At 49.4% G+C, this 12,885-nt stretch overlaps 1 protein-coding gene across 1 annotated transcript in view; it reads left to right on the top strand.

Moving 5' to 3' along the window:
- LOC135887387 (zinc finger protein 665-like) overlaps positions 1–12,885 on the top strand; it is a 61,167-nt gene that overhangs the window by 10,636 nt on the left and 37,646 nt on the right. Inside the window, exon 6 of the mRNA XM_065415158.1 lies at positions 2,833–2,988. Coding sequence (XP_065271230.1) covers positions 2,833–2,988 — 156 coding nt within the window. The remainder of the gene's footprint in view (positions 1–2,832; positions 2,989–12,885) is intronic.

The raw sequence follows: 12,885 nt of genomic DNA, 5'->3' as shown, positions 1-12,885 counted from the left end.
GCTGAGGGAACTGGGATTGTTTAGTCTGCAGAAGAGAAGTATGAGAGGGGATTTGATAGCTGCTTTCAACTACCTGAAAGGGGGTTCCAAAGAGGATGGATCCAGACTGTTCTCAGTGGTACCTGATGACATAACAAGGAGTAATGGTCTCAAGTTGCAGTGGGGGAGGTTTAGGTTGGATATTAGGAAAAACTTTTTCACTAGGAGGATGGTGAAGCACTGGAATGGGTTACCTAGGGAGGTGGTGGAATCTCCTTCCTTAGAGGTTTTTAAGGTCAGGCTTGACAAAGCCCTGGTTGGGATGATTTAATTGGGATTTGGTCCTACTGAGCAGGGTGTTGGGCTAGATGACCTCCTGAGATCCCTTCCAACCCTGATATTCTATGATTCTATGATACTTTAGGATTGGTAGAACTTTTTATAAAATGAACAAGATTTTCAGTAATCCCCCATCATGTTTAACTGGGCTGTCTGGGAGGGAGCACCAGGTTGGGTTGCTTCAAGGGAGCTGTGCTTTGGCCTGTGTAGCCCAGTAAGGTGTTGTAAAAGCTGTCTTGTTGCTGGCTTGGTGAATCCAAGTATTGGAATATCCACCAATTTTGAGGATTGACTGCCCCATTCTTTGCAGTTTGCCTTAACTGAGCAATCTCAGTATGCCCCCACCCCCCAAGATCATGGTCACAACTTCATATATGCCTTGCCTGTGAGAAAAGTTTCATTCAGCGATCGCACCTCAATAAACATCAGAGAATCCACCCCGGTGTGAGAGACCCTAGGAGTAGCTTGACTGCAGGAAAAGATTCAATCCGAACACTCACATCAGTGATCTGCACAACAGAGAGACCTTGAATGCGGCGGAAGCTTCATTTGGTGTTCCCAGAGTATCCGGCATCTGCAAATCAACACAGGGAAGTGACTGCTGAGATGTTCTCAGTGTGGAAAATGCTCCAAGTGGAGCTAACGCCCTGTTGGACATTACAGACTCCTCCTCACAGCAGGGAAATTCTCTCAGGGCCCTGACTAGGGCTGGCCCTGGTGACAAACCCATTTCCTCATTCCCACACACATCAGGGGCATTTGGCTCCCAAGGATCCAGCTGCCCATGGCTGGGGTGAGGATCCAGGAGCAGCCGAACATCAGCTGGTCAGTGACCCTCTGGCTCTGCCTAGTCTAAGCAAACCCCAGGCAGAGGTGGCAAAGTCCCCATGAGCCCCTCCTCCCTGCTGCAGCCCTGGCTGCTGAGCTGATGGGCCATAGGTGGGGGAAGGGGGAGAGAGAAACTCCTCCAGATGCTCCCTCTGCCGGGCTGAAGTTCCCCCCTCTCGCTTCCCCTCCCAGCCAGGATCCCCCTGCTATAGCGATGAGGAGAAGAACACTTGGGCCAGGCCCCACCTTCACTCTAGACCCCTGTCCCCATCGACCATCTTCCACCAGCCCCTGGGCTGGGCTCCCCCACTTACCTGGAGCTGTCCCCTGCAGGGGGAGTGTCCCTGGGGCTGGTAACTCCTCTGCTCCCCGAATCCACCAGGACATTGGTCTCTGGGGGATCAAATGTTAAGGGGGCAGGGTGATGGGTTCTGGGGAGGACACTGGGGATTGAATGGCTGGGGCTGGTGGAGCTGGGAAGCAAGGGGAGCTGGGTGCTGGGGTATCAAGTGTTTGGGGATCATGGGATAAGAGGCAAGCGAGAGCCAAGGGGTAGCGAGGTGCTGCTTCTCATCACTCACCCCCTCTGCCCTCCTCTGCATTCAGACAGCACCATTATCAGAGCCTGGTTTCCACAGGGCCTTTTCTTCTAAGCCTGGATTTCCCACCTCTGCTACAGCAGCATCAGCCTCTGAGCGGGAAGCAGCATTGCCTAGTTGATAGAGCTCTGGCCTGGGACTCGGGAGTCTACTGGGAATAAATATGGAGTGATCATATCAGCCTCCTAGTGTCTGTCTAGGGCAGGAAAAGTGGTTGGGATTATCTAGGGCGTCTCCTTTGTTCCTCCACCCCTTTTTTTTTTTTAGTCTAAACTGACCCTTAGCAGTTTATTCCAGTCTCCCATTAGCAAAGTGATTGTTAGGCCTGGTCTACACTATGACTTTAATTCGGATTTAGCAGCGTTAAATCGAATTAACCCTGCACCAGTCCACAAAATGAAGCCATTTATTTCGAAATAAAGGGCTCTTAAAATCGATTTCTGTACTCCACCCCGACGAGCGGAGTAGCGCCAAATCGATATTGTCATTTCGAATTAGGGTTAGTGTGGCCGCAATTCGATGTTATTGGCCTCCGGGAGCTATCCCACAGTGCACCATTGTGACCGCTCTGAACAGCAATCTGAACTCGGATGCACTGGCCAGGTAGACAGGAAAAGCCCCGCAAACATTTGAATTTCATTTCCTATTTGCCCAGCGTGGAGAGCACAGGTGACCACAGATAGCTCATCAGCACAGGTAACCATGCAGGCCGATAATCGAAAAAGAGCACCAGCATGGACCGTACAGGAGGTACTGGATTTGATCGCTATATGGGGAGAGGATTCAGTGCTAGCAGAACTACGTTCGAAAAGACGAAATGCCAAAACTTTTGAAAAAATCTCCAAGGGCATGATGGAGAGAGGCCACAATAGGGACTCAGATCAGTGCCGCGTGAAAGTCAAGGAGCTCAGACAAGCCTATCAAAAAACAAAGGAGGCAAACGGTCGCTCCGGGTCAGAGCCGAGGACATGCCGCTTCTACGCCGAGCTGCATGCAGTTCTAGGGGGGGCTGCCACCACTACCCCACCTCTGACCGTGGATTCCGAGGTGGGGATAATCTCATCAGCTACACCTGAGGATTCTGCAGACGGGGTAGAGGAGGAGGAGGAGGACGAGCTTGCGGAGAGCACCCAGCACTCCGTTCTCCCCAACAGCCAGAATCTTTTTCTCAGCTTGACTGAAGTACCCTCCCAACCCTCCCAAGCCAGTATCCAAGACCACGACCCCATGGAAGGGACCTCAGGTGAGTTTACCTTTTAAAATATAAAACTTGTTTTAAAAGCAAGCGTTTTTAATGATTACTTTGCCCTGAGGACTTGGGATGCATTCGCGGCCAGTACAGCTACTGGAAAAGTCTGTTAACATGTCTGGGGATGGAGCGGAAATCCTCCAGGGACATCTCCATGAAGCTCTCCTGGAGGTACTCCAAAAGCCTTGCCACAAGGTTTCTTGGCAGTGCAGCCTTATTCCGTCCTCCATGGTAGGACACTTGACCGCGCCATGCTTGCAGCAAGTAATCTGGTATCATTGCATGACAAAGCCTGGCAGCATATGGGCCCGGTGTTTGCTGGCATTCAAGCAACATCCGTTCTTTATCTCGCTGTGTAATCCTCAGGAGAGTGATATCGCTCATGGTAACCTGGTTGAAATACGGGAATTTAATTAAGGGCACAGAGGTGGCCGTTCCTACTGGGCTGTTTGCCTGTGGCTGAAAAGAAATCCTTCCCTGCAGTTAGCCAAGCGCGGCGGGGCGGGGAATTGGCCCAGAGCTTTTCGCGTTTGGCTAGCAGGGATCTTCCCTGATACCAGCCACGCGGTGGGGGGAGGGGTAAAGCGATCATCCCAGAGAATTCATGGCGGGGTGGGGGATGTTAGTTTGGTTCCTGCAGGGATCTTCCCTGATACCAGCCACGCGGTGGGGGAAGGGATAAAGCGATCATCCAGAGAATTGGATGGGGGGGGGTTAGTTTGTTTTCTGCTGCTGAAGGTTAACAGGAAAACCGCAGCACTCAACGGGCTTTGCTTGGTATGTGGGAAAGGAGGGCGCAGAAGCCGAAAGACAATGGCTTACCATGGCCGCATGCAAGCCGAATTCTGTTGCCTGGACCTGCGCCTGTGATCTCTAGCAGCAAAGCCACAGGCACTCAATATTAAGAGGCAAAATGCGACCTTGCACAGAAATCACATGTGCTATGTAATGTGAATAGTGTTGGTCACCGTGAAAGAGTATAAGCATTGTTCTGCAAAATGTATCTTTTTAAAAAATTCTCTCCTTTTTTCCCTCCCTCCAGCAGCTGCAAATTCTTCAAGCCTCCCTCCTCCATCCCGAAGGCTATCTCAGATAAGGTGTCGGAAAAAGAAGACGCGAGACGAGATGTTCGCAGAAATCATGGAATCCACCCGCAGTGAAAGAGCTCATCTGAATGAGTGGAAGGACACGGTTTCAAAGTATAGGAAAGAAGCCAGTGAACGTGAGGACAGGAGGGACCAATGTGAGGACAGGAGGGACCAACGTGAGGAGAGGAGAGACACTCGAGATGAGAGGTGGCGGCAGGAAGGTCAGAGGAGGCAGGATGCAACGCTGGGGCTGCTGCGTGAGCAAACAGATATGCTCCGGCGTCTGGTGGAGCTTCAGGAACGGCAGCAGGATAACAGAGTGCCACTACAGCCCCTGTATAACCCCCCTTCCCCCTCACCATGTTCCATAGCCTCCTCACCCAGACGTGTAAGAACGCGGCAGGGGAGGCTCCGTATACCCTTCCATTCCACCCCAGTGGACAGCCCAAGCAAAAGGCTGTCATTTTTTTAACCTTTTTTTAGTGGCCTTTTCCTTCCCGCCGATCCTCCTCCTAAACCCCACCCGGGTTCTCTCCCTCTTTTTATAATCAATTAATAAAGAATAAATTATTTTTAAACGATAGTGACTTTATTTCCTTTGAAAGCAAGCTGGGGGAAGGGGGAGGGTGGGTTCCTTACAGAGAATGAGTCAATAAAGGGGGCGGGTTTTCATGAAGGAGAAACAAACAGAAAGTTCACACTGTAGCCTGGCCAGTCATGAAACTGGTTTTCAAAGCTTCTCTGATGCACAGCGCTTCCTGGTGTGCTCTTCTAATTGCCCTGGTGTCTGGCTGCGCGTAATCAGCAGCCAGGCGATTTGCCTCAGCCTCCCACCCCGCCATAAAGGTCTCCCCCTTACTTTCACAGAGATTGTGGAGCACACAGCAAGCAGAAATAACAATGGGGATATTGGTTTGGCTGAGGTCTGCGCGAGTCAGTAACGATCGCCAGCAACCTTTTAAACGGCCAAATGCACATTCTACCACCATTCTGCACTTGCTCAGCCTGTAGTTGAACAGCTCCTGACTCCTGTCCAGGCTGCCTGTGTATGGCTTCATGAGCCATGGCATTAAGGGGTAGGCTGGGTCTCCAAGAATAACTATTGACATTTCAACATCCCCAACGGTTATTTTCTGGTCCGGGAAGTAAGTCCCTTGCTGCAGCCGTTTAAACAGAGTAGTGTTCCTGAAGACGCGAGCATCATAAACCCTTCCCGGCCAGCCCACGTTGATGTTGGTGAAATGTCCCTTGTGATCCACAAGTGGTTGCTGCACCATTGAAAAGTACCCCTTGCGTTTTACGTACTGGGTACCCTGGTGCTCCGGTGCCAAGATAGGGATATGGGTTCCATCTATTGCCCCACCACAGTTAGGGAATCCCATTGCAGCAAAGCCATCCACTATGACCTGCACATTTCCCAGAGTCACTACCTTTCGTAGCAGCACCTCAGTGATTGCTTTGGCTACTTGCATCACAGCAGCCCCCACAGTAGATTTGCCCACTCCAAATTGATTCCCGACTGACCGGTAGCTGTCTGGCGTTGCAAGCTTCCACAGGGCTATCGCCACTCGCTTCTCAACTGTGAGGGCTGCTCTCATCTTGGTATTCTGGCATTTCAGAGCAGGGGACAGCAAGTCACAAAGTTCCATGAAAGTGCCCTTATGCATGCGAAAGTTTCGCAGCCACTGGGAATCGTCCCACACCTGCAACACTATGCGGTCCCACCAGTCTGTGCTTGTTTCCCGGGCCCAGAATCGGCGTTCCATGGATAGAACCTGCCCCATTAACAACATGATCTCCAAAGCACCTGGGCCTGCGGTTTGAAAGAATTCTGTGTCCATGTCCATGTCCTCATCACGCTTTTCGCTGCGCTGCCGTCGCCGCCGCCTCCTCGCCTCGTTTTTCTGGTCCTGGCTCAGCATAAACTGCACGAGAACGCGCGAGGTGTTTACAATGTTCATGACTGCTGTCTTGAGCTGAGCGGGCTCCATGCTTGCCGTGGTATGGAGTCTGCAGTGTTCACCCAGGAAAAAAGGCGCGAAATGGTTGTCTGCCGTTGCTTTCATGGAGGGAGGGGTGAGGCTGTACCCAGAACCACCTGCGACAATGTTTTTTGCCCCATCAGGCATTGGGATCTCAACCCAGAATTCCAATGGGCGGGGGAGACTGCGGGAACTGTGGGATAGCTATGGGATAGCTACCCACAGTGCAATGCTCCGGAAATCGACGCTAGCCCCGGTACATGGACGCACACCGCCGAATTAATGTGCTTAGTGTGACCGCATACATTCGACTTTATACAATCTGTTTCCAAAATTTGAATTATATAAATTCGGATTAATCCCGTAGTGTAGACATACCCATAGAGTCACTAAGTGCCCCCTATGGAGTGAGATTGTCTCATTCCCAGACATCCTCACATTGCTCCAGATTATGCTGAAAAGCATTTAATTCTTTTGTGTTGTTTCTCCCTTATACACCAGCATTCAATAGATTCTAAAAGAGCTGGAGCAGGGATAGTAAAATAATGTGGTGTTTTTACCTTCTGTGTTATTGCAGAGGGATGGGTTGAGTCCGGGGGATTCCCTCCTGCCCCCATCAACCTCACACGTCTTTTCTTGAGCAGCCTCTGCCCAAACCATGGAGAGTTTATCGTTTTCCCATTCTACCCCTCCACCTTCATGTGTGTCATTTACCACAGTGTCCTTTTCCACCATGCTTAGGAATCAGGGTTTGATTTCTTTGATCCTCAGTCAGGCCCCTGAGCACTTGAGATGAAAATGTCACGTTCCTGTAGGGGGAATTCAAATGAACCCCTAAGCACAGTTTGAGCTTCAATCCCTATTGCTAAAGTGGCATCTGGAGTTTTTCCAGCCAAATCCAGATAATTTGTAGATAGGAAGTTTTTGGTGAGGTTTGTCTTTTTTTCCTCTTTTTTTCCCCATTACGATGATGCTAAAACTTTTATCAATAACACAGCCAAATAATGCGGCAGTGCTGAGTAAAGCCGGTTTAGCCTGTTCAGAAGGAAATGGGTAAAATTGTTCTCCAGTTTTTGAGTCTTAAGATTCACTGGGATTTCACTTCATGAACGGGAAAGTGGTTTGTAGCCCACCCTGGTTTGTAGGGTTTTTTCTTCTTTTTGGTGAAGGCTGTTCTGCCACGTATTTTGATATTAAATTAGTTTGACAGGATGTAACTCAGATTTATTGGGGACTTCAAAAGACAAATGATCACTTGCCAGAATGGTCCTTTCTGATTTTCTTTTCACATTTCCCTAGCTTTTGTCATGAGATTTTCTTGTCCTTTGAACAATGAAAATGATCAGTATCTATCCGCAAAAACATTTGTGGACGAGTGCTGGATATGCATTCTGAGAATCAGAGACTGAAATTGGAAAGGAAGTTACTGCCTGATCCCTGCAGAGATTTGAGATACAATCAGGATGGGGAGAGGGTGGGTGGGTGGACAGGGCCTTGAAAGGGCACTGTGACATTATCTGATTAAAATATGACCATGTAGATCATTGTTGCTACCATTGTTATATAATCAGTGAATCTTATACAAAGTGTGCTGAGTAAGGTGTCAATGGAGAGGGTATGCTTTGCTGAATATGATTATGCTATTTGTATGTATGTACCATTTTTGTATTTGAGATTATGACTACTGGTTGTATACCTGTATTTCAAAAATGTTTGCTCCTGGGTAACACCCACAAGGTTTTTTACCTGTACATCTTGGAGGAACTATTCAAGTTCAGTGGCCCATCAAAAGAACACTTAACTCACAATGGCAGATGCCCACCTACGCTGCACAGACTTTCCTGTGAACGTTCTATTTGAAGTATAGGCAATGGCCTATACTGTGAGTGACTGAGTGAAATCAGGCATGGACATGTGACTTGCCCATGTGACTCCAAACACCTCTTGTTACTGTGGTTTTTCACAGTGAGAACAATGGGGTTCCCTTCACTTGAGAGAAGCTATAAAAAGCACTGGAAACATCTCCATTTTGCCTTTTTCCTGCTCAAACCTCTGGACTATGGACTTATACTAATGGGAGCATTCTAACCAAAGGACTGAGGACTTTCCAATGATTCGGAAGCCACCAGAGAGTTGATTTAAGCTAGCAGTTTATTCCATCACTGCTACAAGCCTGAGCCAAGAACTTTGCATTTATTGTATGTATTTGATTCCTTTAATAAATTTTAACTCTCACCTTTCTTTCTTTTTCATAAATAAGCCTTTAGATTTTAGATACTAAAGGATTGGCAACAGTGTGATTATTGGGTAAGATCTGAGTTATATATTGACCTGGGTGTGTGGCTGGTCCTTTGGGATCAGAAGAACCTGCTGTTTCATGAAATTGGTTGTAAATAACCAATCATTAAGTTCAGAGTTTTTGGTGGTGATATAAGGGCTGGAATGCCTACGGAAACTACTTTTTGGATGTCTTGTTAGCCAGTGTGGTGAAACAGAAGTTTACTTTTGTTGCTGGTTTGATATATGTCATGGGAGAATAATCACCAGTTTTGCAGTGTGTCTGCCCCATTTCTCAGCAATTTATCCTGAATTTGGTATTTTCAGTTGTGACCCATGGAGGCACTGTTACAGGCACTGTTTGTTCTTGTGAGCCAGAGAGCTGAGGCTGAGAACTGTGAATTTACTTCACATGTCCAGGAGAGAGAGGAAATGTCCTACGAGTGCTGTGTGAAGTCATCCTTGAACTCTAAAGAGCTACCAATGAAGTCCCAATAGGATTGATGTGGAGAGGGGTCGGCGTCTTCCCATTGCTGAGAGGAGGAGGCCGGGCAAATGCCTCTCTCATGGATTGTTAGCGCTTTTCTACCCTAGCTTTCACTTGTTCCTCTTTCCCTGGGGTGCGTGTGTGGCTGGAGCAGCAATCTGCTGGGCTGGGTATGAAATGCACCGTGTGGAGATGGGCGTTGGATGGAGATGGGGGGGGGGATTTAGCTTTTATTTCTTGCTTTGAAAAGAATAATGTAGAATTTAATTTCTCAAACGCCCACTGTCCATTGTCTTCAATAATGGGGGGAAGGGGAAATGGTCTTTAATGGACTCCGAGGTTAGGGTGACCAGATGTCCCGATTTTATAGGGACAGTCCCGATTTGGGGGTCTTTTTCTTATATAGGCTCCTATTACCCCCCACCCTCTGTCCTGATTTTTCACATGTGCTGTCTGGTCACCGTATCCGAGGTTGTCTGGCTGTCACCCATTGATGCAGCTGGGGAAAAGGCTGCTATCATTCTGGAGTGTATTAACATATATTAACATGAGTGTTGTATGCCAGTTGTGGGAGGTCATTGTCCTGCTCTGCTCGGCCCTGGGGAGGCCTCAGCTGGAGTCCTGTGTCCAGTTCTGGGCACCACACTTTAGGAAAGATGAGGACTAATTGGATCAAGTCCTGAGGAGAGCAACAAAAATGGTAAAAGGTTTAGAAAACCCGACCTGTGGAGGAAGGTTAAAAGCAGTGGGTCTATTAGTCTTGAGAAAAGCAGACTGGGGATGTTCTGCAGCCATGCTAAGGGCTGGGGATCAGTTGTGCAGAGACTGGGGATCAGTTGTGCTCCATGGCCACTGAAGGTAGGAGGAGAAGTAAAAAGTGTTAAACTGCAGGAAGGGAGATTTAGGTTAGAGGTTACGAAAACTTTCAACCATGCGGGTATTTAAGCTCTGGAATAGATTCCAAGGGAGCTTGTGGAATCCCCGGCATTGGAGGGGGGTGGGTTTGTTTTCTTTTGTTTTTTTTAAGCCCCTGGGAGGTATTATTTTGCCATCCTTGAGCTCAATAGACTGCAGGTTCTGTCTGTGATGTTTTCTCAAGGAGCCCCGGACTGTGAATCTCGTTACCCCCCTGCCTCAGTGCGAGGGGGACGTTCTTCTGCTGAACTGGGTGTCAGTTCCCTGTCACCTCCAGCCTTTAGCTCCCCAGACAAACTGCCCAAGGCTCTGCCAGTCCTTACTTTGCCTTGCAGGTTAACACTAGGCACAACCTTGTCTTGGAGCTTCTCCATCATGTCCTTCTCTAGTGTCCAGCCCCTCTCCACTGGACACTCAAATTCCCAGGTAAGCCGGCCCCAATTCAGCTTTGGGTCAGAACCCCACGCTATCCAAATTTGAATTTCGGGATTGAGAGTTTTGTGGGTTCAAGAGCTGCTGCAATGGCTGAGCAAAGAGCATATGAGGGACTTGGCGAAAAAGCCCTGGAAAATTTGTGTTCAGAAAAGAGGATAAGCTTTAGAAAGAAAGCTACAAATCAAGAACTGAGAAATCTGTGAATAGCCAGTGATCAGGGGGCAAGAGCACAGCCCTTACCTGAGGCTACAGAAGATGCAGAAAAAATTAGAGTGCAAAAGGCGACAAGTAAGCTGCAATTTGAGCATGAACAGAAGCTAGCAGAGCTTCGATTGCTGGAGAAGCAAAAAATAGCAGAATTAGGCTTTGTCTACACTACAAAATTAGGTCGGATTTATAGAAGCCGGTTTTATAGAAACCGGTTTTATGCAGCCGATTGTGTGTGTCCCCACATAAAATGCTCTAAGTGCAGGAAGTCGGTGGACCGCGTCCACAGTACCGAGGCTAGCGTCGACTTCCGGCGCATTGCACTATGGGTACCTATCCCACAGTTCCCGCAGTCTCCGGCGCCCATTGGAATTATGGGTTGAGATCGCAATGCCTGAATGATGCAAAACAGTGCCGCGGGGGGTTCTGGGTACATTGCGTCAGGCCCCTCCCCCGACGTCACAGCAACGGCAGACAATAGATTCACGCCTTTTTACCTGGGTTACCTGTGCAGACAACATACCACGCCAAGCATGGAGCCCGCTCAGCTCAGCTCACCGTCACCATATGTCTTCCGGGTGCCGGCAGACGTGGGACTGCATTGCTACACAGCAGCAGCAGATACCTTTTGGCGATAGACGGTGCAGCATGAGTGGTAGCCTTCATCGGCGATCGGGATGCTGGTAGCTGTGGGGCTGGCAGCCGTAGGGCTGCATTGCACCAGCCCCTTGCCTTTTGGCAGTAGATGGTTTATTACGACTGGTAACCGTCCTGTCAGTATTGTCTGCTGAGCACCCAGAAGAGGCCGAGGGCGATCTGGGTGCTCAGCAGATCTGCAAGAAGAGCTTTCCTCAGGTCTGAAAGCAAGTAAATTTACAGGTTGCCTGAAATGCTCATAGATTATTGTAGCCTGAGCGCCTTTACCGATCCTTCTGGCTACTGTACAGCAGCAACCCCTTGCCTTTAACCGTCCTCGTTGGACAATGATGGTTACCAGTCGTAGTATACTATTTTCTGCCAAGTATTGTCTGCTAAGCACCCAGAAAAGGCCGAGGGCGATCTGGGTGCTGGCAGACATGTGGCTGGCACACGTGGGGCTACATTGCTACACAGCAGCAACCCCTTGCCTTTTGGCAATAAATACTATATTATGATTGGTATCCATCATCGTCATACTGGTACGCGCCCAGTATTTGCTGCCAAGCACCCAGAAAATGCCGAGGGCTATCAGTCATGCTGCACTGTCGTCTTAAGATGTAAAAAATAGATTTGTTCTGTATTCATTTCCTTCCCCCCTCCCTCCGTCAAATCAACGGCCCGCTAAACCCAGGCTTAGGAGTTCAATCTCTGGGGGGCGGGCATTCTGTGTGACAGTTGTTTGTATTTCTCCCTGATGCACAACCACCTTTCTTGATTTTAATTCCCTGTACCTGTACGCCATGTCGTCACTCGCCCCTCCCTCCCTCCCTCCCTCCCTCCCTCCCTTCTTCCCCTGGTCTTTAGATACTAGTTTCGCGCCTTTTTTCAGACCAGACGCCATAGCTATCACTGGCATCATGGATCCCGCTCAGATCACCGCGGCAATTATGAGCACTATGAACACCACGCGCATTGTCCTGGAGTATATGCAGAGCCTGGACATGCCAAAGCAAAACCAGGACCAGCTGAGGAGGAGGAGGAGGCGATTGCAGCGCGGCGACGATACTGATGAGGAAATTGACATGGACCTCTCACAAGGCACAGGCCCCAGCAATGTGGAAACCATGGTGTTACTGGGGCAGGTTCATGCCGTGGAACGCCGATTCTGGGCCCGGGAAACAAGCACAGAGTGGTCGGACCGCATCGTGTTGCAGGTCTGGGACGATGCCCAGTGGCTGCGAAACTTTCGCATGCGTAAGGGCACTTTCATGGAACTTTGTGACTTGCTTTCCCCTGCCCTGAAGCGCCAGAATACCAGGATGAGAGCAGCCCTCACAGTTGAGAAGCGAGTGGCGATAGCCCTGTGGAGGCTTGCAACGCCAGACAGCTACCGGTCAGTCGGGAATCAATTTGGAGTGGGCAAATCTACTGTGGGGGCTGCTGTGATCCAAGTTGCCAGGGCAATGAGAGACCTGGTGATATCAAGGGTAGTGACTCTGGGAAACGTGCAGGACATAGTGGATGGCTTTGCTGCAATGGGATTCCCAAACTGTGGTGGGGCGATAGACGGAACCCATATCCCTATCTTGGCACCGGCGCACCAAGCCACCGAGTACATAAACCGCAAGGGGTACTTTTCAATGCTGCTGCAAGCCCTGGTGGATCACAAGGGACGTTTCACCGACATCAACGTGGGCTGGCCGGGAAGGGTACATGATGCTCGCGTCTTCAGGCACTCTCTTCTGTTTCGAAAGCTGGAGGAAGGGACTTTCTTCCCGGACCAGAAAATAACCATTGAGGATGTTGAAATGCCTATCGTTATCCTTGGGGACCCAGCCTACCCCTTAATGCCATGGCTCAT

Source organism: Emys orbicularis, chromosome 13 (genome assembly GCF_028017835.1).
Source record: "Emys orbicularis isolate rEmyOrb1 chromosome 13, rEmyOrb1.hap1, whole genome shotgun sequence".
Taxonomy (NCBI): domain Eukaryota; kingdom Metazoa; phylum Chordata; order Testudines; family Emydidae; genus Emys; species Emys orbicularis.
Note: the sequence above shows the minus strand (reverse complement) of the source record. Positions and strands in the feature narration are given on the sequence as shown.